The sequence below is a fragment of the Sorghum bicolor genome, chromosome 6 (genome assembly GCF_000003195.3).
Source record: "Sorghum bicolor cultivar BTx623 chromosome 6, Sorghum_bicolor_NCBIv3, whole genome shotgun sequence".
Classification (NCBI taxonomy): Eukaryota; Viridiplantae; Streptophyta; class Magnoliopsida; order Poales; family Poaceae; genus Sorghum; species Sorghum bicolor.
In genome coordinates, this window is record NC_012875.2 from 56,004,248 (window position 1) to 56,029,111 (window position 24,864).

At 44.4% G+C, this 24,864-nt stretch overlaps 3 protein-coding genes across 5 annotated transcripts; 1 reads left to right on the forward strand and 2 right to left on the reverse strand.

Annotated features, from left to right (window-relative positions):
* On the forward strand, positions 1,961-3,816 carry LOC8072323 (late embryogenesis abundant protein, group 3). Its single transcript, XM_002447028.2, has 2 exons — positions 1,961-2,594; positions 2,717-3,816. Exons 1-2 carry the CDS (start codon positions 2,415-2,417, stop codon positions 3,587-3,589), a joined length of 1,053 nt encoding a protein of 350 aa, XP_002447073.2. The 5' UTR covers positions 1,961-2,414; the 3' UTR covers positions 3,590-3,816.
* LOC8063949 (protein ENDOSPERM DEFECTIVE 1) lies at positions 4,352-8,452 on the reverse strand. The gene is made up of 6 exons (XM_002448461.2): positions 7,060-8,452; positions 6,841-6,960; positions 5,881-5,997; positions 5,713-5,802; positions 5,128-5,235; positions 4,352-5,004 (listed from the first exon to the last, which is right to left on the reverse strand). Exons 1-6 carry the CDS (start codon positions 8,029-8,031, stop codon positions 4,945-4,947), a joined length of 1,467 nt encoding a protein of 488 aa, XP_002448506.1. The 5' UTR covers positions 8,032-8,452; the 3' UTR covers positions 4,352-4,944.
* On the reverse strand, positions 8,763-13,716 carry LOC8072324 (probable potassium transporter 15). 3 transcript variants are annotated; one of them, XM_002448462.2, is made up of 10 exons: positions 13,200-13,715; positions 12,384-12,612; positions 12,038-12,286; positions 11,814-11,864; positions 11,453-11,713; positions 11,166-11,218; positions 10,933-11,047; positions 10,498-10,752; positions 9,879-10,401; positions 8,763-9,664 (listed from the first exon to the last, which is right to left on the reverse strand). In XM_002448462.2, exons 1-10 carry the CDS (start codon positions 13,503-13,505, stop codon positions 9,148-9,150), a joined length of 2,559 nt encoding a protein of 852 aa, XP_002448507.1. In that variant the 5' UTR covers positions 13,506-13,715; the 3' UTR covers positions 8,763-9,147. The 3 variants fall into 3 exon arrangements, with proteins under 3 accessions (XP_002448507.1, XP_021319133.1, XP_021319132.1); XM_021463457.1 differs by having other exon boundaries at positions 9,469-9,669; positions 13,200-13,716; XM_021463458.1 differs by lacking the exon at positions 13,200-13,715 and having other exon boundaries at positions 8,815-9,664; positions 12,373-12,511.

The following is a 24,864-nucleotide window of genomic DNA, read 5'->3' on the forward strand; positions in this document are numbered from 1 at the left end:
GCTGCCGCGGGAGCATCCTCGGTCTCGGCACGCGGCGGTCTCGGCGGGGCGGCCAGGGCCCAGGGCGCGCGGCCTGGGCTTCGACGGACTAGGCTTGCCGGCCAGCACGGGGTGAATGGAGCCGTTCTAAAGCTGTGAAAGGCCAAGGCCAAGGCAAAGAGGAAGAATATAGGCCTTGTTTAGTTCCGAAAAGATTTCAGATTTTAGTACTGTATCAATTTCGTTTGTTTGTGACAAATATTATCTAATTATGGACTAACTAGGATCAAAAGATTCGTCTCGCGATTTCCAGCTAAACTGTGTAATTAGTTTTTGCTTTCGTCTATGTTTAATGGTTCATGCATGTGCCACAAGATTCGATGTGACGGAGAATCTTGAAAACTTTTTGCTTTTTGGGGTGAACTAAACAAGGCCATAGCTGAAGATATTGCCATAAAACCACTGATACTCCTGATAAAAAAAATAAAAAAACACTGATACTCATTCTGTCTCAAAATCTCAAGGTATAAGTCATTAGCGCTTCATGAGAACGCTAGCTCACGCCGAGCTGGCGCTTGCTAACGTTTGCCGCGCGGGTTCTGGTGGTCGTGGCCGATCGGGTGTGCTTGCTTCCGGAAATGAAATGTGAGCTCGAGACGGCATTTTATGATGGTGGATGGAAGAGGAGATCGTTCACAGTTCGGGGCTGATTTCCAGTTTGGAGCGCGTGACAGTTTTTTTTTTTTAAAAAAAAAGAAGAAGAATAACGTGCCATTTTCGCGCGTGTTGATGTGGCGGCGGTAAAGTGGGTTGTACTTGTACCGCTGTATGCGATGCTGGAGCAGGCGACGGAAATCGCTATCTTCGGACGTCCAGTTGGCTTACCAGTTTCACGGTTTGGTATTAACCAACAACAAGCTGCCGAAACGATCAGAACTTCTTTTTAGAACTTACCAGTTTCACATCCACAGGCGCGCTTCTTTTTTCAAAAATAGTTAGCCGAAAATGTGTGTCCTCATACTACACTAAGGGCCCGGTAGGCATTGCTGGCCTAAAATATCCCGAAATATTTTTAGTTTAGTATAAAATATCGAATGGTTTCATGCTTGAAATAGTTCAACATCATTTCAGTCTCAAAACGAAAAGCCCTAAGTTGAGACCTCAAAGTCATAAACCCAATTCACCCTACCAATTTTGTCATCACCCCACCTCCCTTGTGCCTCCACTATCTCCACTATCACACCGTCAAGTGCTCCCGCCGCCTCCTTGTGCCGCCTACCTCTCAACCTCGCCCTCCCCTGATAACAAGGCCATTAGAGACTACTCGCACCGCGACACCTCCACCACCTGCTCTATCCAACTATCGTTTCCCAGTGTTCCGCTTTGACCTCGACGGGGTGCGCCCACTGACCTGTGCTATCACCATCTTAGCCGCTATAACTACCGTGTTGCGATCGCCTCCCTCTCCCCCAAACCCCTTTCTACGATCATTAGTGATTGGATACCCCAGCTCTCGAATCCTAGCGCCGACGAATTCCTCGTTTCCAATGCTTGGGGCAGGGTAATGGGCATGTGGTCACACGGACATGCTATCCTCATTCGATGTGACGGGTCGCGCAGTAGATTTTGCGATCTTGTTTCATTATGACAAGTTTTTGATTAAAAAAAAATACTCCCTCCGTCCTAAATTATAAGTCATTCCAAGAATCTTGAAGAGTCAAAGTGTTTTAAATTTGACCAAATTTATATAGCAAAATAATAACATTTTTGGCACCAACCAAGTATCATTACATTCTTGATTAGTTATATTTCTATAGTGTACCTATTCTATGACATAAATTTTTATATTTTTTCTCTATATTTTTTGTCAAACTTGAAAATACTTTGACTCTCCAAGATTCCTAGAATGACTTATAATTTGGAACCGAATGAGTATATATTTATATGTGACTTGCATATGAAATTGATGCTAGTGAATTCGTGTCGGAAAAAATATTTCTTTATAATTATAGTTTTATACAAATAATATGTTAGCAACATTTATCATGGACTAAGTTTTTGACAAAGGTTTTATGGATTAAAGTTTTGTCGACGAAATGAAAGACGACTGGATTTTAAAACGGTGTATGGAGTACATGCCTTCCTGAACTTTCTTACAGATCGTTTGACTTGGCACGACTGTTCCTCCCGCGGGCCAGCAACACACACCAGAGCGCCGCATGCGTCAGCACGTGTCCTCTGCCGGAGCTTGCACCGCAACGTGTCTCCGGACGTGTCACCTCCTTGGCTCCTTTAAAACAACGCCCGGTCTCTGCCTCTTCCCCCGTGCAAGCTCATGATCCTGAAGCATATCAACAATTGCTAGTTCGTTGATCCAAATCCAAGACCTCACCTCAGCGCGCAGTCTCGCCGGCTACTCGTCGACGCCGTCGTCTATGTCCAGGCTCATGGCCGCCATGCTGCTCGGGGGCGCGCGCGTCGCCGGCGCCGCCAAGCTCACCGGCAACACTGCCGTCAAGCAGGCTCTCCCCACGCCGGCGTGCTTCCTTCCTCCGCGCCCGCAGCCGGCGAGCTGGACCCGCCTCTGCTTGCAGGCTGCGCCAAGATCGTCTCAGGTATTTGGTATTTCTGATTCTCACTGCTTTGCTGGGTCACCGCTGGCACACTGACTTCTGCGATCGAGTTCGTCGGAGGTAGACATCACACTGACACGCATGCACGTTCTGTTGCTGCTCAGGCGTACGACAATGCGCCGGAGGACAGGAGGGAGATCAGGGACAAGTACAAGGACGCGGCGGAGAAGGCGAAGGACGCCACCGGCGACGCCAAGGAGCACGCCAAGAAGATGGCCGGAGAGACGAAGGGCAGGGCGCAGGACACGGCAGGCCGCATGGCGGACCAGGCGTCGGACACTGCGGAGAGGGCCAAGGAGCAGACGAAGGGCATGGCGGAGGGCGCCGCGGACACGGCGTCCCGGGCGGCGGAGAAGGCGAAGCACGAGACGCGTGACGCGGCGCGGGAGGCCGCGGACAGGGCGGGGCACGTGAAGGAGCGGGCCAAGGAGGCGGGGCACGAGGCCGCGGAACGGGCGCAGGAGACGGCGAGGGCGGCCAAGGAGCGGACGGGTGAGGCGGCGGAGCGGGCCAAGGAGGTGGGGCAGGAGGCCGCGCACCGGGCGCAGGAGACGGCGAGGGCGGCCAAGGACCGGACGGGTGAGGCGGCGGAGCGGGCCAAGGAGGTGGGGCAGGAGGCCGCGCACCGGGCGCAGGAGACGGCGAGGGCGGCCAAGGACCGGACGGGCGAGGCGGCGGAGCGGGCCGTGGAGGGCACCGTGTCGGCCGGGGAGAAGGTGGTGGAGATGACCAAGGAGGGCGCCGGGAAGGTGGCCGAGACGGCGCAGGCGATCGGGGACATGGCGAAGCAGGCGGCGCGGACCACCTGGGACGCGGCCAAGGAGACCGCGCACAGCGTCAAGGAGCGCGTGGTCCCCGACGAGGACGACGTGGACGCCGCCATGAAGGAGCGGGACCGGATCGCGCGGGAGATGGACAGGGTGGAGCGGGAGCGCAACAAGAGGGAGGCCAGGGAGAAGGGCTCGGGATTGCCGTAGACCGGACACCAATTTCCATCGCTGTCTCCAGATGAATTTTAATCCGCTAGCTGGCTGAATAATGTTTTGCAAACCATCGTGCGCGGCGCCAGTTTCGCTTGTAGTGTTGAATCGTGTCGAATCGAATGGAAGCTCTGTAATTTAAGGCATACGATTTGCTGATACCGGCCTAGCATCGCTGTTTACTGGAACAGAGACTTCCCATCTTTTGGGGGGAGAATTCTTCAGCACCGCATCTCAACGACCTGGAACCTTGAGTTTGAACGTTCCATAACTGACCGTTGTATATGTTTCTAAATTCATCTTAGGCCTTGTTTAGTTTCAAAATTTTTAGCAAAATGAGCACTATAGGAATTTCGTTTGTATTTGATAAATATTGTCTAATCATGGACTAACTAGGCTCAAAAGATTCGTCTCGTCAATTTCGACCAAACTGTGCAACTAATTTTTATTTTTATCTATATTTAATACTTCATGTATACATCTAAAAATTCGATGTGACGGGAAATCTGAAAAATTTTGTAAAATTTTTGGGAACTAAACCTTACCTTTGGCCTTAGTTTAGTTCACCTTAGAATCTAAAAAGTTTTTAAGATTTTCTGCCACATCGAGTCACATGCATAAAGTATTAAATATAGACGAAAACAAAAACTTAATTACACAGTTTGTCTGTAAATCATGAGACGAATCTTTTGATTCTAGTTAGCTTATGATTGAATAATATTTGTCAAATAAATTTTTTTAGAACTAAACAAGGCCTTTGTCTCAAAACTTCTCCATAGCTGACCGTTCTCAAATTCATCTTAACAAGATAAGATTGTGCTGATTATTTCGTCAAACACAGGCATGGGAATTTTCTTTCCCGGATGCTAACAAAAAGGCAGTGCAGTGGTATTTGCGCAACACGCGAACTACAAAGAATCAACAAATTTCCATTCGTAAAACGATGCATGTTTCTGTATTTTCAATAGCTAGACAGCAAAAATGTTTCCACGGCAAATTACCGAACATACTATGTACTGGAAAGAATCAGCAATCTTAATTCGCAGAACCCACTTGTGCCTTTGGTTATGTATCGATCGGGCAACTTCTGTCCACTTGGGTATTGGGCATCCAACGTTGAGCACAGTTAGCTCACTCAGTTGAACTTGTGAAGCTGCTGCCCCTGGCGGCGTGCTTATCCCTCGTCCTTGTATTATTTTTACTTCGCTTCATTTTGTTTCAGTTGCATCACTTGACTCCTCAAGCTGCCCCCCATCGTCTATGCAGTTGGATTTGTCATTGCATCAGTTGGATATTTTGTGGCGAAGTCAGAGCAGATGCCAGCCAGGAATGTGATATTCCTTGTATTACTTTTACTTCGCTTCATTTTGTTTCAGCTGCATCACTTGACTCCTCAAGCTGCTCTCCCTCATCTATGAAATTGGAGTTGTCATTGAATCATTTGGATATTTTGTGGCAAAGTCAGAGCAGATGCCAGCGAGGGAAAGTGATATATGCTGACTAAAGTGAGATGATTGTCAATTTATAGTCCATACCTGCAGGTTCTGTGCCTGGTACAGGAGATTACCACACTCCTCTATCAAGGTTCTCTCAGTAGCGATAACTTGGGCAAGATTACATGCCACATCATCGATTTGTTCGACCTGCATGGCAAATTGGCAATATAATTTTTTTTTGCATAAAAAAGGACTTAATACATGACGAGATATTTTTTTTTGGTTGCATATAATAAATAAGTACACCAACTCAAATGAGAACACCACATTCACCACAACAACTGAATCTATCTAAATTTTTGCAAATTTCTAAACACTTCATCAATATTAGTTAAAGCAAGAAGCAATGATAAGTATATGACTTAAAAAGGAACCACTACTACACTAGGAACTAAGTTTCTATTCCATGAAATTTGCTATTATTTTCACCCTATTTGATTTTGATTTATATATAGGTTAAAAAGTATTCTTGCTATATTTCATCTAAAACTATATCTGACACCGTGAATTTACGTATATATTTTAACTATTTCAGTTATTGAACATGGACCAAAAGCATCTAAAGGAAGCTAGGCATCACACTGCTTTGGAAGTTATGCTTTTCAAAATTTCCTGTAATCTCACCTTTGGCAGGAAATTTTCGATACAAGGTGAAAGCGGTTCAAGCAGTTGTGTTGCTGACTTAAGGACTTCTGTAAGTTCCTCGCAGTTGGCCTGCAAGCATATCAATTTACAACATGATACTTGGTCTTATGCACAAAACTGATGTGTAATTAAGTATTGAAGTCCTACATTTACACTCCCAATGGTTGGTAGCCTTAACGAGGAGTTATATAGTGCTGTTGTTGCCCCTCTAAGGCAGCTTGCATGACCCTCCTCAATGTCATTCCACTGATTCAAATATGGCACCTGAAAGTTTCACATCTCGTTTTTAGAGTAACGCAAGAGAAAAGTATTACATGTAAATCAGAGCATGATAATCACTTTGATACAAAGAATCTCACAGAGTCACAATACACATAGTTTTCATGAGCATATTTTGTATATTCTACAGAAAAGACAAAGTGCCACACAAATCATGTAATATCTTTTCTATTTTCCTTTGAAAAAGAAGAAATAATAATTAAATGGGGCAACTGGTTTAATTATGAATACTTAACATGTTACATGTAAAATTCACATTGACAACAGACATGGTACCTGATTTTATAGAAATAAATAGTGAATGGTGCCCGATTTGATACAAATAAACTCACGCTGTGAAGATATACATGGCTTTCAAGAGCTACACCTATATATTTTTTTCTATTTTATACAGGCAACAAAAAAGGAGAGTACCACACAAACTGTATAATACATTTTCCATTTTTGTGAAAAACAAAAATTTCTGAATGTCAAAACTGGATTTAATTATGAACATTTAACCCTATTCTAAATTTAAATAATGTTGTTCTACTTCTGAATTCATTTGATATAGTAGTCAAACATATCCATCTAGTGACATTCCTAGTGAATAGCAATTCTAATTTCTAAGCGAGGTTCCCCACATTAGTTTCTATCATGCATGTCAAGAATTATATTGATTCATGTGATTTATCTAACCTATCATGCACGTCAAGAAATAAATTGATTCATGTGATTTATCTGAATGAAGACTCTACAATCACGAAATTTGGTTAGCACCAATTATGAAGAAATGCACACTGAACACAACAGCAATTCAGAATTCAGAAAATCACAGCTTCGCCTTACCTGCGCATTTACTACTGAACGCAGTCTATGATCCCTCTGCATCCTCTCCACCTCTGCCCTCTTCTCAGCAACAGATTCCCTTAGGCTGGCAATCTTCTCCTCGAGCCCGTACAACGATTTCTATGCACTCAACAAAACCAAAAACAACAAATCGTCATCAGCACCTTAATTCGTAGCCACCCCCTTGACGGCTGGGTCGATGCATTAACAACCCCTTACCTCTGCAGCAGCCGCCTTGGCCCTGCCTGCTGCCTCAGCCCGGCCGTTGAGGAACCTGAACTGGAGGTACGAATTGCCCATCAGCCGCAGCTGGTGCACGTCTTCCTGCTTCCCCGCGACCTTCCTGCCCCCCACGATCGCCACCTTCTTCAGATCAGCTGCCTTCGGACCTTGCGGTTGTGGTGGCCTCCCTGCCGCCGTCAGCTTCCCAGCCATCGCCGTTGAGGTCGACAGTGCCGAGTTGAGCGAGCGGTAGCATAGTGGGTTAGACGCCCGCGAGAACCCGCCCGACTCCGGCACGGACGAGCGGAGCTCTGACGAGAGGCGTCCCCCGCGGCAGGACGCTGGGCCAAGCAGCGGCGGGCTCTCGCACGGCGCGGCTGGGGCCATCCCGAGCGCCACATCGGCCTCAGAGAACTCAGTGGCCGTGGACGACGTATCAGACGAAGAGCAGCACGAGGCGGCGTCGGATTCCACCGCGGCGGAGGGAGGGCAGGAGGAGCCAGCACGCGCGGGCGTCGGAAGGCGCGGGTACCCTCTCCGCGCGGTGGGCGCGGCCGGCCGGCTGGTGGAGCGCGGGAGCGGCCGCGGAGTTGGTGCTGGGACGGTGGAGGCAGAGGAGTTGGCGACCACCGAGGCACGCGGGTTGCCGGCGCCCGTCTCATCGAAAAGCTTCTGGACGGCCCGCCGGCGCGCGACGGTGCCCGTAGGAGGCGGCGGCGGGTGGTTCTCGTTGGCGAAGGGCGTGGCCGCCCGCTGCCGTCCACGAGGCGACGGCGTCGGGGAGCGCGACCGCGTGGAGGAGGCCGCGGAGGCGGTGGAGAGGCGCGGGGTCGAAGGGACGGGCGTTGAGAGGTACCGGGAACTGACTTCCCTTCCGCGGCGGCGCGGACGGGGCGCAGTCGGCGGCGGTACGGGCTGCTGCGGCGGCATCAGGTCCGCGCGCTGCGACGGCGTGGCGGCGGCGGCCATGCCGGAGAGATCGGATCGGAGCGGAGGGTAGCCGTCAAGGGGAAGGAGGCGGGATGGATTTTCGGGAGAGACGGGTACAACGGCTAGTTTCGAGGACGGGTTTATGCGGCCGGGCGAAGAGGGGCTTAACGGTACGCACGGGTTCCCCGAATGTTTCGCTGCCGTCGCGGCTCTGTTGTCAATGCGGGCCACCTCGCCGGTGGGCTACGCGCCGCGCTCGGAGAAGAGGGGGACGGAGGAGGCAGTGGGAGGAGGGAGACGCGCGCGTCGCGGCAAGCGGACGGCGGAGTCCGGCGCGGCGGCCGGAGAGACGGACGGGATGAGTGGTTCACGATCATCTGCGCCGCCGGGTCTGAAAGAGAACACCCCCGAAAGGCGCGACTGCTTCTCAATACAAAGCAAATGGACAATCGAAGTAGGAGTATTGGGCCTTGTTTAGTTCAATTTTTTTTAAATGAGCACGGTAACATTTTATTTGTATTTTATAAATATTATCTAATTATAGACTAACTATACTCAAAAATTTGTTTTTAAAATTATAATTAAACTATATAATTAGTTATTTCTTTTATCATATTTAGTGCTCTATGTATGTGCCACAAGATTCGATATGATAAAAAATCTAAAAAAAATTGCAATTTTTTTTTAACTAAACAAGGCCTACACAATAACACTGTCCCTTGCGGTTAAATTAAAGCCTTGCTAGTCCTCGCTGCCGCGACGCCACGATCAACATATACAGTACATTTAACAAAACACACTGATCTCAGTTGGCTCATGGCAAAAGCAAGAACCTGCTCTAGGCGAGAATATACTTACAAATGGCCACATTTCACCAGTACCTTTGCAAACACCAAAAATCTTGTCTAACAAAATCAAGGAGGGTGACAAAAAGAACCTTTGCTGCACAAGGGTAAACAAAGGTTAATACACCACCCAAGTGGTGTGCCAGCTAAAACTTCCAGCCATATTTTGGCATTGTACAACTACTGAGACAGATTCCTACAACCGAAGCATCATCAACTTATCCTCTTTGCCATTTGCCACATTCATTCTTTTACGGTCAGTGTGGTTTGTATCAGACAGCCATGAACAGAACCGGTGCAGTTCCAGCAATCAGACATAAGAAGTCATGCGCACCTGCATCATGTTCGAGTGCGGGATGCTCATCAACATGATCGCCCGGCGGCAGTTGTTCCTCAGGAATGCAAAGAAATAGTTTATCATCAGCTTCTTGAAGAACCACGAGTCCTTCCTGGCCTTGACGATGGGGTTGTCAATGAGGTAGACAGCCCCGGACCGCTTGGACTGCTTGATGAATGCTAGCTCCAGTTCAAGGTTCTGTGCATAGTCCAGTACAGGATCGTGCTGGGGTGTTGAGCAGCTGGCTTCAGGAATGAGTTCTGTTGAAGGCACATAGTCTGCCAGCAGAGGGACGTCGAGTGAGTAGAGGCTGCCGTTTGGTGCTGTGATAATCTTCACAGGGGTCGGAGGCTCTTCATCCGAGTCGACGTCGTCTTCGCTTTGTAGGGATAGCTCTACTGCCTCTCTTTGTATGAATTTCTCGAGGCCTTCAATCAGAAGACGCTCAAATACACTATGGTGCTCTTGCTTCTTGTCTTTGTACCCATATCTGTGCTAGAAACAAGCTAATGTTAGGGGAGGTTTTGCTGTTGATTCAATATGCTGAAGCTTAAAAATTCCTACAGCAGTTCATAACTGGATGGCGAATCATGAATGTGTCTACATTTCATATGCAATTAACAACAATTGATCATGATGTTATTTTTGTAAGTGTAAGTTCCACATGGAACAAAACTTATCTACATGTCAGATCAAGCTTTTACCTCGCTATACAGCGGAACATGTGATAGCCCCTTGAGCATACGCGTTGGAAAAGAAACCTTTCACTTTGGGGAACCACAGGAACTGGCACATTCCTGATACACACAAATACAATTATCGAGTGTATCGCAGGGAGGGAGGTCAGAAAATGACCAAAAATTGCAGGAACTCCTTTCACAATATCACTGCAGACTAAGCCTAGTCCAGGAGCTCTGATGGTACCAAGGTTGGGCCCCAACTTCCTCATCAAATCCTTTGAAAGCTTCTGCTTGACTTCACTGTCATACTTTAGTATGCTCCCGTAGTTCCATATAAACATGATCATGAGTAGAACAGATGCAAAAATCAACAACGCCCAGCCCCCATCTCCAACACTGCTCAGAGCCGACGAGAAGAAAATCAGCTCCAAGAATAGGAATGTGATAACAAATGACAGAACCTTCATAATATTGAACTCCCATATTAGAAGCATTATTATTGTAACATAAACCGTGGCCATTATCATCACCCCAACCTCAGCAATAGCTGTTCAAGATGGAACTTTGTCAGAGCAGCAGAAACTAACAGATTGAATAAATAGAGAACATACTGGCATCAAAAGCATATCAATAGATTATTTACCATATGCATTGCCAACATCATATATGTTTCCGAACAGAATGATAAAGCCCAAGCAGGAAACCAACAGAAACCAGTTTACAACGGGAATGTATATCTTAGCCATAAATTTTCGAGATGTATGAACAATTTTGAGCCGGGGAAAACAACCAAGTGCTATAGACTGCTTTAGGCACTGGAATATAGCAACCGTCATTGTCCTACTGGCAATTAGTGCAGCCAGATTCGCCACTAAGAAAACAGGCCAGAAAAGTCCACCTGCAAAGAGAAGCCAGCATAAAATAAGTGGAACTAGCTAGTCCCCCAGATAGGTTAAAAAAACAAGCAGAAAACACAACTCATTTAACCAGCGACAGTTTACGTATTGAAGAAGCATTATTGGAATATATCCATGAGAAAATGGCAAATAAGCTAAATGTTCAGAAACATCCAACTTACTTGGAATAGATGAAAAGAAGACCTGCTCAGATGACTTTTGGTTCGCAATGAGAAAGGCAGCTTGTCCTAGATACGCCAAGACAAGGCAAGGAAGAACAAGAAGCACAAACATATACTGCAAAGTAGAATAAGAGCTTATTAAGTACATACAAATCACATAAGTGTTTCAAATATTAGCTGCAAGTAGTAGGGAGCAAATGAAGTCAAGACTTTCATTGGTTCGCAGATAATACCTGAACATATCTTACGGGAAAGTAACAAAGATTCGAAAAGATGGCCTCAGATCCTGCAATATAGTTTGGATAAGCTTAAAGTGAGTCTCTTATAATGATGAAAATAAATGTTTTACTCACATATTTAAGACAAAGTTCTGTACCAATATGCTATTACAGAAGAGAATCTTATTTCATTAATAAATGCTCGATAATAAAGATATTCAACAAAATGAATAAGACAACAACCAAAAGAAAAAAATGTTGGACATTCAGCTGATTATAGATCAATAAACTATGGTGATTACCTGTTGCACATAAAAGACAACCACCGAGGGACAGCCAAGCCTGAAAAGGATTCCTCCCAAAATAATAAATAATGTAGAGAGGATTAAATGCCTTAAAAGCTGTTGGGCCATATAGACTCAGATTGTATATTCCAATCCCTCCAAGGCAACAAAACCATAAAAGTAAAGAAGGGCCAATTGCAAACCCCACTTTGCTAGTGGCATACCTCTGTACACTAAACAATACTACAAGAAGTGCAACTGAAATCATCACAACAGCATCTGCAAAGAACGTTTAACGGAAATACAAAGTAAGAAATAGTTTATTAGAAAATAAACTCCATGCTATGATATACGAGAAATTTTAACCCAAGAAAATCACCTTGTGAGGTATTTGGTAGCCCAACTTTCAAGCCACTGACAGCAGATAACACTACATTGAAGGATAAATAATTAATTTGGCTGGACAAAACACTCTCTAGCATTGAAACAGACATGGAAAAGACAAACATTCATTCGATGTCTATAGTATTCTTCATGGTTACTCCACCAACAGAACTTTTGTGGTTTAAGTTGAAATGTGGGCACAGCGAAAAAGAAGCAAACCTGACATTGCTGGTGTGATAACTCCATTGGATATGAACATAGAAGTCCCAAACAAGACTAAGCCTAGAAGCAACTTCTTCAACAGTAGTGATGATTCAAGTTTCTCTTTTACTTTTATGGATCTCTCAAGCTCTGGTGTTGGAAGCTTGAGTCGAAAACTTGACATCCTCTTCTCAGACTGTACTTGGTTGGGAATGAGACTCACTTTTGCATTTCTACAAATCAAAGAATACAAGGCAAATATACCACCTGCAGAATCATGGAACCAATGGAAGATGTAAGCCTCTGACACACTTTTGCATGAAAGCCTGAACCTGATTAACTCAATTCACAACCTCACATATACCTTCACCGTCATCATTGGCCCAAAGGACAACCAAAACATACTTCACTAATGGCATCAATATAAGAGTATACAGAACTAGTGAGAGTGCTCCAAGAACATCATCCTCTCCAACAATAGGGTACTTGGTAAACATGACATCAAATGTATACAATGGACCAATTCCAATATCTCCAAACACCACAGCAAGAGTCTGAAGAGCAAGAAACATTGTCCTGCCAAAATCAAACTCCTGCACATGTAAATGAAATAGCTAAACCATATGAAAGATAATGAGTGAAGCATGATTGAAAATGGCAGACATTCTTCAGCAAATTGGAAGTTGGAACATATTAGGATATACCTATGTACACCTAACCTAATTTCCCGAAGTGTCAAAAAAGATCGCATCTGTCTCATACGGGTATTTGAAACAATGGTTGTTGTTGCCTATTTGCTTTTACAATAAATTCATTAATTGCTTTCACATATATTCTCAACTTTGTATGGACCAAACCACGGAGGGAGGACTAGCTGCGCTTTTTAATTCACTACATGTAAACCTTACCTGTGTGTCGTAGCCTCAGGTTGGAGGAGTAAATTGGCATTCATGTGAATGTACCTTACACTGCACTTGATCTTCTTAGCCTAAAGCTCAAGTTACGTGGTTCTCGATCAATGATTAGATTTCCCTTCCCCCGTCTGATTATATTAACTACAAATCCCGAAATCCTTCTCCAAATAAGCAAATCAGCACGTAATCCCGGCCATTGTAAGCGCACGAGGACAGGAAATCCATCTCGATCACGCAACAGAAACAACACCCGTGCCCCCCCTCACCTCGGAGTCGTCGAGCTGCTGCGCGACGGACACCTCGTTCCCCTCGACGTCGAACCAGTCCACGGACGGCACGGTCCGGATCAGCCTCTTCCTCCCCTTCTTCTTCTCCTCCTCCTCCTCCTCCTCGTCATCCTCGTCGTCCTCCGACTCGAAGCTCCCGCCCCTGCCCACCGCCCCGACGGCCGCGGGGGTCCCGGCCCCGGCGCGGTCCTCGTCGTCATCCTCCTCCGTGGACACCCACCGCCATTCCAGCGACGGCGCCTTCCGCATGCCGCCGGCCGCCGACGATTCCGCCGACGACGCCATTACGGGCTAGGGTTGGGTCCCGATCGGATCGAGAGGGCAGGCAGACCAGGGCGAGGAAACTTCCGTTTCGTGGTTGCGTGTGGGCGTGCGGCGGTCGGGCGGTGTGGGGCGGTGGAGGTCTGGAGAGGAGAGGAGAGAGAGTGGGGAGCGACAAAACCGGGAGCAGGAGCGAGAGTGCGCGAAACCAATGACGATGGCGGGCCGGAGCCGGACAGGAGCGAGCGGTTTTGTTCGCGGGGACGGAAGGTGAGGGGGGCCGGTTGCCGGTGCCGCTGAGGTGGCAGCACGTGGGGATCACATGAGTTGCGCAAACACTCCTGTTTTCATCAAATCATCAATCAAATATAAAAAAGTGTACAACTAGTCTTACCATTTATTGAAACCCAATAGTTTGGATTCTTTCGTCTATCATTTGGCTCCTTTGTGAAAAATGGGATAAAAATAAAATTATACTGATTTCCAAGAATATAGATTAATTTCTCTGCCATGAACATCTTATTATTCTACTGTTTTAATATCTTTTTGCTTGAACTAGGATATTTTATATTTTGATATATAACTTTTTTCCATATAATCTGACCCTTGCCCTACAAGCATCTCCAATGATTTTGCATAATTAACTTGACATTTATTGTTGTTTGCAAACTCTCAAAACAAAATGCAAAGTCTAAAAATAGGTTATCTCCAAGGGTTTTTTGCATAATTGACTTTGCATTTACCGAAAGTGGACTCGGATGCGAATTTTTTCATGTGGCGCGCAGTCGGCTCCTTCCCGCACGGTCGACTTCTTCACGCGCCCAGGTACCCGCGCCGCCAGTTGTATCGCCGCCAGTTGTACCGACGGCGCGTGAGGAGGGAGTTTCTGCGCAATGGAGTCAGTCGCGATCGGCAGCGGACGGCAGCGCGTGGAGGGCCGGTGCTCGCGATAGAGTCTCTCGCGACTTCGATCGGCTGCGGACGGCGACGCGTTGAGGGTCGGGGGTTTCTATCGTGATTGATGGAGCATATATGGCGCGAAGAAAAGTCCAGATCACACGGGGGACCGGGAGACGCGCGCGATCGAGCTTTTGCCGGGCCGTCCGCGGCTTGGCAATTATGCCAAGTTTGCTCTCTCATTTGCCAAGTTGGTCAAAATGCAAACTCCAAATACAAAACTGTTGCATACCTCATTTTGCGATTTTTGGCAAATTACAAGAATACAAATACCAAATACAAAACCGTTGGAGATGCTCTAATGAATTTCCTACAATGCAACTGACTACGCTTTAACTCTTCTACATTGTCTCTAATGGCAATGGCAACAACAAAGTTTTGGCGTCATACGGTTGGAGGACACTTCTTCTTTAAGAAACATTGCACTGTATCACTTTGAGCAATAGTTGTTGTAATGGTCATGAGTCAATACCATGCTAATCGTGGAATAAAATCACATTTGCCACTCGAATACAAGAATTTGTCTTCGTGGAGGTTCAAATTGAAATTGATGAGATTAGCCAAAGGTAGAGGGAGACGTAACTCAAAGATAGACAATGACAACTCCTGTTCGTTTGAACTTATCTACCAAATTTATCGACCATTCAAAAGAGTTTTTATCTTACAACAAATCAACAAGTAGTACTTTGGTACAATTGTTCTACATACCTAGTGCGATTAATGGGATCATATATGCCATCTAAAAAGCTATATAACAACACAAATGCAAGATATACACGTAGAAGCTCATCAAAAACATGAGCTTAGCGGTGGATAATTTTACTAACGCAAGGGGTCGCTATATCAAAATGCGTGTGTGGTGTGCCATGTGTTTTTTTTTTTTTTGACTGGCATGCCCTTTTTTGTATAGGATGTTTGGCGCTTGGTCACTACTTAATCGGGCCATTTTGACATCCCATGCAGCTGGCAAATGAAAAAAAAAATACCCAAACATACAAAAAGAGAGAAGGTATTTTTGGTTGGGAGAGATCCTGAATATTCTGGTTACCTATAAGATCTTGCTACTGTTATGATTCTCGATGGATAAATCTGCCTCATCTGGGAAGATCTTTAGATCTCACCGGCAATACGTGTACAACATAACACCACATCCATGGTTGAAAGCATCACATATCTGTCGTAGTAGTTCTTTGCATCAGATCTCTGACTTGGACCTCAGATAATTGAAACCGTTACAAACTGTGGTACTGCTGGAAATAGAGTAGTGGCTAAGAACAAAATAGGTCTCAGAGGAATCCAGTGGTTTCTGTGTAAGGCCTTATTTAGTTCCAAAATATTTTGCAAAATCGACACTGTAGATTTTTCGTTTGTATTTGATAAATATTATTCAATCATAGACTAACTAGGTTCAAAAGATTCGTCTCGTCAATTTCGACCAAACTGTGCAATTAGTTTTTATTTTTATCTATATTTAATACTTCATGCATGTGTCTAAAGATTCGATGTGACGGAGAATCTGAAAAATTTTGCAAATTTTTTGGAAACTAAACAAGACCTAAATTTGGACGGGTTTGCCGGTGCTCCGGGCGACCCAGCAAGGTGGTATGCGATTCAACATCTTGCTTGGCACCTCATCAGGAGTCGCACTAAGGGGATGTTTAGTTTTTTTTCCAAGTTTTTTTTGGTTTTGGTCTATCGTTTTGCAAAATGGAACTAAATACCATATAAATTTTTTAGCAAAAAGTAGTTATTCTCTATTTTGAATTTTGGCATTAAGATGCAAAAAAAAAACCCAAAAGAACCTCGGGATGCTCTCATGAGGAGAATAAATCCTGCATTTTGGATGAAACTAAACATGACCCTAAAAATTTTGGTATTTTGCATTCCATCACTCCAAAGTAGGGGTGTTTAGTTCTCCTTTTTTTTCTTTAAAAAAATTAGGTTTTGGTCCATCATTTTTGCAAAATAGTACTAAATACCATGCAAAAATTTTGGCAAAAACGTGGTTATTCTCCATTTTGGATTTTGGGCCTTGTTTAGTTCACCCCAAAAACCCAAAACTTTTTAAGATTCCCCGTCACATCGAATCTTGCGGCACATGCATGAAGTATTAAATATAGATGAAAAAAACTAATTACACAGTTTATCTATAAATCGCGAGACGAATCTTTTAAGTCTAGTTACTCTACGATTGGACAATGTTTATTAAATAAAAATGAAAATGCTACAATGTCGTTTTGCCAAAAAAAAATAGAACTAAACAAGGCCTTGGCCTCAAAAGGCTAAAAAAATCTAAAAAGAGCCTCAATAGACTCTTATGAGTACAATAAATTCTGCATTTTGAATGAAACTAAACATGACCCTAATATTAGGCAAATCTTATCTTACTCTAATATTACCTCTTAATATACTCTAGTATTATATTAAAACATGAGAAGTTTATTACTAGCTTTATTTTTTTGTTAGATTAGGATTCCTATGAAATACGATATATATTAGTTAAATGTATGTAGATTATGAACACATAGGCTTATGAAGTGTTCATATGACATAACAACACATCGTGCAAAGGTAGTGGAAGCATTTTTTTACATACTTAAATTGATTGTAAACTATTTAGCAAGCATAAATCTAGGTAAATTAGTAAATCGGTGAGATATGCAGGAATGGTACTAAAATTTTTTCCACAAATAAACCATCACATTAAAATATGCTACTATAAAATTTTCATAATAATTGGAGCAAGATAACTACATTTTCAATTTTACACTAAAAAGCACAGGCAAGCATCTCCAACAAAAAATTATACTAAAATTTGTGATATTTTTTGTTTACTATATGGATCTACATATGTGGAGCCGAACAAAATTTATTTTGTAATTTTTAGATTTTTTTTCTATGAATTACTGCACATACAGATGTCAAGGCACTTATTTTGGTAAGTTTTCGTCGTTTTCAATCGTTTCCGATCGAAGCAATGTGTTAGCCTTTTTGGCCACAATCAGTTGAAGCTAAAAAAATCTCAAGCGAACACTCCCCATGATTACACAGATAGGGGATAAACATTTTGCACCTCGGTCCCTGTACTTTCTTTATTTTAAATAGGTTTCTGATATATATAGAAGATTTTGCATTAGAAACCTTAGAAAAGTTTCTATTTTCTTTCTCTTCCACCCACATTGAAGCCACGGACGGAGTTCAGGAGGGACGCGAATTCAGGACGGACGCGGATTGGTGGACAGAAAACTTTGGGCAGAATTTTTTGCTGTTTATAGATAGGTACAAATAGTATTTTTGTTTGTATTTAGTTATTATTATTTAATTATAAACGAACTAGATTTAAAAAATTTATGTCGTCAATTAAAAAAAAGCTATGTAATTAGTTTTTATTTTCGTTTATATTTAATAGACCATATATGTGTCCAAGATTTAATGTGGTAGAAAATTTTAAAAAAAATTTAAGGCCTTATCCGATGAATCAAAAACGCAGACTTTAGAAGCCGCGTGAACGAAAATATACACATACCGCTCTTGGATGGAAGGCACGTGCGTAGCTGCCCAAACCCTACTGGGGCCTTGTTTAGTTCACCCAAAACTAATTTTTTTTTAAGATTTCTCGTCATATCAAATCTTGTGGCACATGTATGGAACATCAAATATAGATGAAAACAAAAAAACTAATTTCACAGTTTGTCTCTAAATCGCGAGACGAATTTTTTAAGTCTAGTTACTTTATGATTGGACAATGTTTGTCAAATAAAAAAACGAAAATACTATAGTGACAAAATCCAAAAAAAAAATTGGATCTAAACAAGGCCGTGTCTGAAATATATGGGCTAACCCTCAAGCTTGTATATGGCGAAGTTTCAATATATAGTCCGTGTGATTTAAAGTTATAATAAGCCCAAGAGTGAAGAAAAAAAATAATATCAATTAGTACCATATTGCTTATTAGCATAGAAATAGATGATTTTTTTTCTATATATACCAACCCTCCTATGATATGAAATACATACTTGGAAGCCCCTAGGCTTAAAAATCCTTAAGGTTAGTTAATTATGATTATATTTTTTTTCTTTGATCTTTATCTATCTACTACTACTATACTATATTGCGCTGTCATCTATCCTACTATGTTTGCTATTGCTAGCGTCAGAAATACCCTTACCTGGACATGCATATATATACCACACCGCTGCAGAGAGAGCACAAATTAATAGCGCACATGAGCTAGTGTATATTCTAGGATACGTACATAATGCATGCAGATATAATACGGCGGACAACGAGTCAACGACGACAAGGGACACGAAGATAATACGTACATATGTACACATGATGATCGACAACGTATTCTTAAGCGTGCGGCCAGCCGGTCACTGAGTCACACTCACACCTGGCTCCCACCTCCTCTCCACTGCCACGGCTGCCGCCCTGCCGCGCGCCATGTTGACGATGGACGTGAACACCGCCTCCGCGTCTAGCGCGGCGTCGCGTCCTCCGCGAACCACACCCCCGCGAACGGGCGGAACAGGTCGGGCACGGCCGCGGTCCAGTGCGTGGCTGGCGGCGGCAGCGCCGCGCACCTCGAGGCGGAACACGCCACGGCCCACGACTCCGGCGGGGACGCCAGGAAGCGGTCCACGTCACCGCCCCACTCGAAGCCGCCGTCGTCGACGATCGCCAGGAACGTGCCGCGGGAGAGCGCGCTGTCCAGGACGTGGCCAATGTCCGCGGGGAACGTGCGCGACGAACCGGCTGCTGCGGTACAGCGGCCGCTCGGAGTCGGCGTCGCGGGCACCGAGGCGAACGACCGTGGCGCGGCGCGGCACCTTGAGACGCAGCGACGCCTCGTTGGACCTGACGGTGACCATGTAGGCATGAGCTCGAACCCACTCCTCCAGCTGACGCACCAGCTGCAGCGCGACGCCAACTGCCAGTTTATTTTTATTTAACACAGCAGCGTGGATCAGTCAAATCGATGCAACAAAAGGTGGACAGCAACTTAAGGACAAAAAAAAAAAAAAACCCTTAGGGACAGCATGCAACTTGAGGCGGCGACGCGGTGTAGCCGACGTTGGTGAAGGCGGGTGCGCCAGGGCGGCTCTTGCGGAGGCGACAGACTTTGACAGTTCCCCGGATGAGGCCGACGATCCGGCCGGCGGCCCGGTCCGGACGTCTCAGCGACCTGCAGTTCATGCAGCAGCGCGACTTGAAAAAGCAGCCCAGCACCGGCAAATAAATTGGAGATCGATGCAGATAAAAACATCAAACGTGCATTGACGCGGATCTATCAGAGGTCGGAGCACACGTCTTGGGATTGTACTCCCTGATCGCCACCCCACGCCCCTCTTCGTCTCTCATTGTCTGCTACACACTAGCTACTATATACTCCGGATTCTAGCTAAGGCTGAGTGCTGATATATCACTCAGCGCTCATCACCACGACTTCATAGTCCATACAATGGAAAACGGGCACACGTGCATTTACATATAGGCGCCAGCCATAGAAGATCGATGAATACGACTTACACGCTAACCCTGGCCTTCTACTTTTGCTCATGTTAGTTGTTGCCTTAGAAAGTATTACTTGCACTTGTTTCATATGCTGAACCTGCATGATATATAGGAAATGCAGCTAAACCCTATATATGTACTCCTAGGCTCAGTGCTCATCACCACCACGACTCTCAATACATTGGCAACCGGGCACATGTAGCACTTACACTTGCATATAGGAGCCATGGATACGACTACACGCTAACCCTGGCTTTCTACTATTGCTCATGTTAGTTGTTGCCTTAGAAAGTAGTACTTGCACTTCATATATATGCTGAACCTGCAGGATAGGAACAGACTTATGCATGCAGCAGCTAAGACCCATGTAGTAACAACGAAGGAGGTTCCAATTGACATCAGCAATGATATTTAGTTACCAGGAGGTTCCAATAGAGATCAACAATGATATTTAGTTACCAGGTTGCAGGATAATATAATGCATGGGTTAGCTTGATAACTCTAGCAAATTTCTAATTCTAACTAATAATTAGTCCTAGCTCACCCAAACAGCAAAATAGGCTCGAATCCGGATCCGTTTTCTGGCTTTAGTGAATACTCCATCGCCTAGGCGTCTAGGCGACCCCTCAGCGCCTTGCAAAGTGTTCGCCTAGGCGGGCTTCTAGGCATCCAGGCAGTGGCGCATTGTCATGCCTCGCCTTTACGCCTTAAGAACTCCACCATCAAATGAAAGGAGAATGAATATAGCTTGCATGATCATCAGTGGCCGTAAGTCTTTAGGTTATATGGATAGGAAAAAAAGACAAGATGTCGAGTGCATTGAAACATATTACTTCCTCCGGTCCTCTATATCTGGCGCACACCCGTTTTTTTTCTTTGGCCGTAATATATGGCGGACTCTGGATACCAAGAGTTAATTAATTGTGGAGTTAGAAGTGTTGCATGCATGCGTCCCGCTTCCGCAGTCATGAAGATAGCGGCAACTCCTTTTCCTTTGAGAAAAATACGGCGTCAACTCCTTTTCGGTCGAGAAAAATACAGAGAGAAACACAAATACGGAGGGGCCAACTCGTTTTGCGACCGATAGACTTCTTGAGCGGCGCGGCTGTTCCTCGGAGTTAATACCCTTCTTGGTCTCTGGAATTAGCCTTTCCACGCCAGATATAGAGGAATGGAGGGAGTAATTGATAAGTAAAGAAAAAATAAAAAGGTATATATAAAGTCTTGCTGTGCCTAGCGGCTATGTGATCCGCAGAAACACGACATGGGGGTGGAACTTCTATGTCCAACATTGGGTTATGTTTTACGAAAAAAATGAATGAGAATTAACAAAAAAGAATCTAAAACAACAGGTTCCACTTGGTATAATTTTCGTAACACCTCCAACTCTGCGGCTTTGAGCAGCACAATCCCAAACTTGTCCTTTTAATTTGTCATAGACAAAGATGACTACTGCTAGAAGAGTGAGGAATCTAAAGGGGAGACTTGTATACTCAGTTGGCAGTGTTTGTTGATTGAGGGCCGTAGCTCATTTTCTAGCGCGCTTAATGCGGGGAGCAACAAAGGCCATGGCAGTCAACAACACAGGTCGGTTTGGTTTCCAGGCCGCCCCGTACGTGCTGCTGCCCGGCTGGTCCAGCTTCGGCCACGGTAACAGCTAGAGCTGCACCATGCTTGCACAGTTGCACTTGCACCGCTTCATTTAAAGCAAGTCGTTGGCCTCTAGCTTTGGCGACGATATGCATCCATGCATCGCTTTGGAGAACACAACTCACAACAGTTTTATAAATTATTGTAAGTTTTTTTTTGCTACATACTATTTTTCAAAATAGCTGTATGGATGAAATTATTTTTCCTCTCCTCTTATAATTAAAATGAAACTGAAAAAAGTAGTTTATTATAGCTCTTTCTTCTATTTCTTTCGTTCAACCATGTATGAAGTTGTTGGTGAAACTGTTTTGTCAAACAACTTTTTCAAAACAGCTCAGCTCTATCTAAAAAGTTGCTCATGAAGCTTTTTTTTCAAAGAAATAACTTTACTAGTAAAGTTGAGATGTGCCAAACAAGACCTATGGGTCCCACGTCAGGTATGTATAGATATGATGATGTCGTCTTCCGTCCTGTTCATTTGAACTTTTTTTTTTGCGAATATGCACGAGTGTGCATATCTTTGTATTAAGAAGGAGCAAAATTGATATACAAGATTGTTGAAACCTGGCACCCAGAAAAGCTAATGAAATTACATAGTAAGAAAAAAAACTACGGGGGAGCAAGACACCAAACTCATGGTTGAGCCAAAGCTCGAAGCCCGTTTGCTCCAGCTTCAATCCATCTGTCGGCTTCCGCTCGAACGACCTGAAGGATGTCGATGATCGAGAAAACGAACTCTCTAAAGCATCGTGTGTTACGCTCCTTCCAGATTTCCCAAGAGACGAGCACAAAAAGTGAGTCAATTCCTTTGCGCTTTTCGACAGTGAAAAGCGATCGGAGCCGTCTCCACCAGCGTTGCGAGGAAGCAGCTGCGGGTGGACAGTGTTGTCCGAAGGCCGATAGAATGTGGAACCATATCTCCCTGGTGATTGGACACTCGGCAAGAATGTGATCAATGGTCTCCCTTCCCTGATCGTATAAGATAGCACTCCTCACGGCTTCAAGCCTGTGGCGTAGCCTGCGATCGCCTGTCCAATGTCTTCGCCGGAAGGCCAACCAGAGGAATATTTTAATTTCTAGAGGTGCCCATGTTTTCCATATGACCTTGTGACCGTGAAAGGTCATGGATCCCGCGTGAAGCATTTTATAAGCTGATCAACCGAATCTACTAGTCATTCAACAATGTTTTTCTCCCACAACAAATCAACTAAGGCATGGTTCAGTTTGTGAAATTTTTTGGATTTCATTACTGTAGCACTTTCATTCGTTTGTGGCAAATATTGTCCAATCATAGACTAACTAGGGTCAAAAGATTCGTCTCGCGATTTACAGCTAAACTGTGTAATTCGTTTTTGTTTTTATCTATATTTAATACTTAATGCATGTGCCACAAAATTTGATGTGACGAGGAATCTTAAAAAATTTTGGGAACTAAACAAGGCCTAATAGTACTTTTTGCCATATCTATTAGCCAGACGAACAAGACAGATCCTTCTTCGAATTGGGGATCGATATACTAGTATCTAGCTGCCAGCGCTATCCTAACCTCCTCCATCCAGTTATCAAAATTACCAAAAAGGACGGAGAAAAATCAACTAGTAGTACCTAAAAACTGGTAATGATCCTGCTTCTCGTTGAAGGAAGGAGGACTCCGAGAGTGCAATTGGAACGAAGGATTTGGGGCATCCTACGAACGTTTTGGCCAGGCGCACTAAATGACGAGCTCGATCTACTGCAAGGCGACACCAATTTTCAGCTTATCAAAAAAGTGTGTCTAAATAAAACTTGAACCATATCGAATAAAATTATATAGCTGGTCAAGTTAAATGATAGATATAGACAAATAATTAATATCCCTAAAAATGGAGTTAATCGCTATAATTTGTTGGCTATGAAATTAGTACGTACACCCAAATGCAAGTGAAGATGCACATGCCAATACGCTACTGCCTACTCTGGTCACCCAAATGTTCAGTAAATACGGATGAGATATAACATGATGACTTCTCTTCGCGGCCGGCGGCCGGCAAAGTCAGCCGAGGACTTGTTTAGTTTGGAGAAGAAAAGTTTTTGGGTGTTATATATTTGAAGTACTAAATATAGATTAATAAAAAAATAAATTACATAGCTCGCTTGGAAACTGTGAGACGAATTTATTAAGCCTAATTAATCTATTATTAGCACATGTGGGTTACTGTAGCAGTTATGGCTAATCATGCGCTAACTAGGTTTAAAAGATTCGTCTCGCGATTTACAACCGAACTGTGCAATTAGTTTTTGTTTTTGTCTACATTTAATGCTCCATGCATGTGTTCAAAGATTCGATGTGATGGATGAAAAGTTTTTGGAGAAGAAACTAGTAAGGCCTTGTTTAGTTCACCCCAAAAACCAAAAATTTTTCAAGAAAGATTATCTGTCACATCAAATTTTACGGCACATACATAGAGCATTAATATAAATGAAAATAAAAAATAATTGCACAGTTTGTATGTAAATCGCGAGACGAATCTTTTAAGCCTAGTTACTCCATGATTGTATAATGTTTGTCAAATAAAAACGAAAGAGCTACAATATCAAAATCCAAAAAAATTTTGGATGAGTACTATATAATAAATTAATATGAATATTATATATACTTTTGTTGGCTGATTAAATGCTAAAGACCGATCAGTTTTGAGGGTATATAATCACTCTGCAATCGAGAAAATGAAGGCGGTGAAGCGAAAAAATAGGATGAATAATCACGTACTTCAGCAAAATAATGTTATTCGTCTCTGATTACATGCACACTTCGTCACTTTATATGGATGGATATATAAAAACAAGACCATGCGGTGAAACAACCAAAACGTTCGGCTTGCACGCTGGGGGCTTCTGACACTGTGCGCGTGACTGCAACCGATCGCGAGGCCGAGTTCGGCTATGACTGGCGACTTGGGCGCACCTCGTCGACGTCCTTCCTAGGGTCGGCGCGACCAGCCACGCACTCACGGTCACGGTGATACGCCAGGCTCGTGCCAAGTCGTGCCAGGCGCCGCTGCACGCTGGGACGAAGGACATCGACGTCGCAAACGTCGGGGACGGCCAATGGATGATGGCACCATTGTGGCGCCGGACACCACTGCCGCCGCCACCGATGGTGCTGCCCAAGAAGGTCACGGTGAGCCCACCCACGAGATAGTGACTTTTTCCGAGCTCGATCTGTTGCTCACACAGCACTCGAACGCCACGCACACCACACATGAGGTCTTACAAGACC

Excerpts from the sequence above, each read along its gene's own strand:
- LOC8072323 (XM_002447028.2), top strand. The coding sequence starts at position 2,415 with ATGTCCAGGCTCATGGCCGCCATGCTGCTCGGGGGCGCGCGCGTCGCC. Across the intron at positions 2,595-2,716 it reads CTGCGCCAAGATCGTCTCAG|GCGTACGACAATGCGCCGGA; the intron begins GTATTTGGTATT and ends GTTGCTGCTCAG.
- LOC8072324 (XM_002448462.2), bottom strand. The coding sequence starts at position 13,505 with ATGGCGTCGTCGGCGGAATCGTCGGCGGCCGGCGGCATGCGGAAGGCG. Across the intron at positions 11,714-11,813 it reads GCTACCAAATACCTCACAAG|ATGCTGTTGTGATGATTTCA; the intron begins GTGATTTTCTTG and ends CGTTCTTTGCAG. Across the intron at positions 9,665-9,878 it reads ATGTTCCGCTGTATAGCGAG|ATATGGGTACAAAGACAAGA; the intron begins GTAAAAGCTTGA and ends TTTCTAGCACAG.
- LOC8063949 (XM_002448461.2), bottom strand. The coding sequence starts at position 8,031 with ATGGCCGCCGCCGCCACGCCGTCGCAGCGCGCGGACCTGATGCCGCCG. Across the intron at positions 5,998-6,840 it reads GTTCAGTAGTAAATGCGCAG|GTGCCATATTTGAATCAGTG; the intron begins GTAAGGCGAAGC and ends TGAAACTTTCAG. Across the intron at positions 5,005-5,127 it reads ACCAGGCACAGAACCTGCAG|ATGAGGGAGAGCAGCTTGAG; the intron begins GTATGGACTATA and ends CCAATTTCATAG.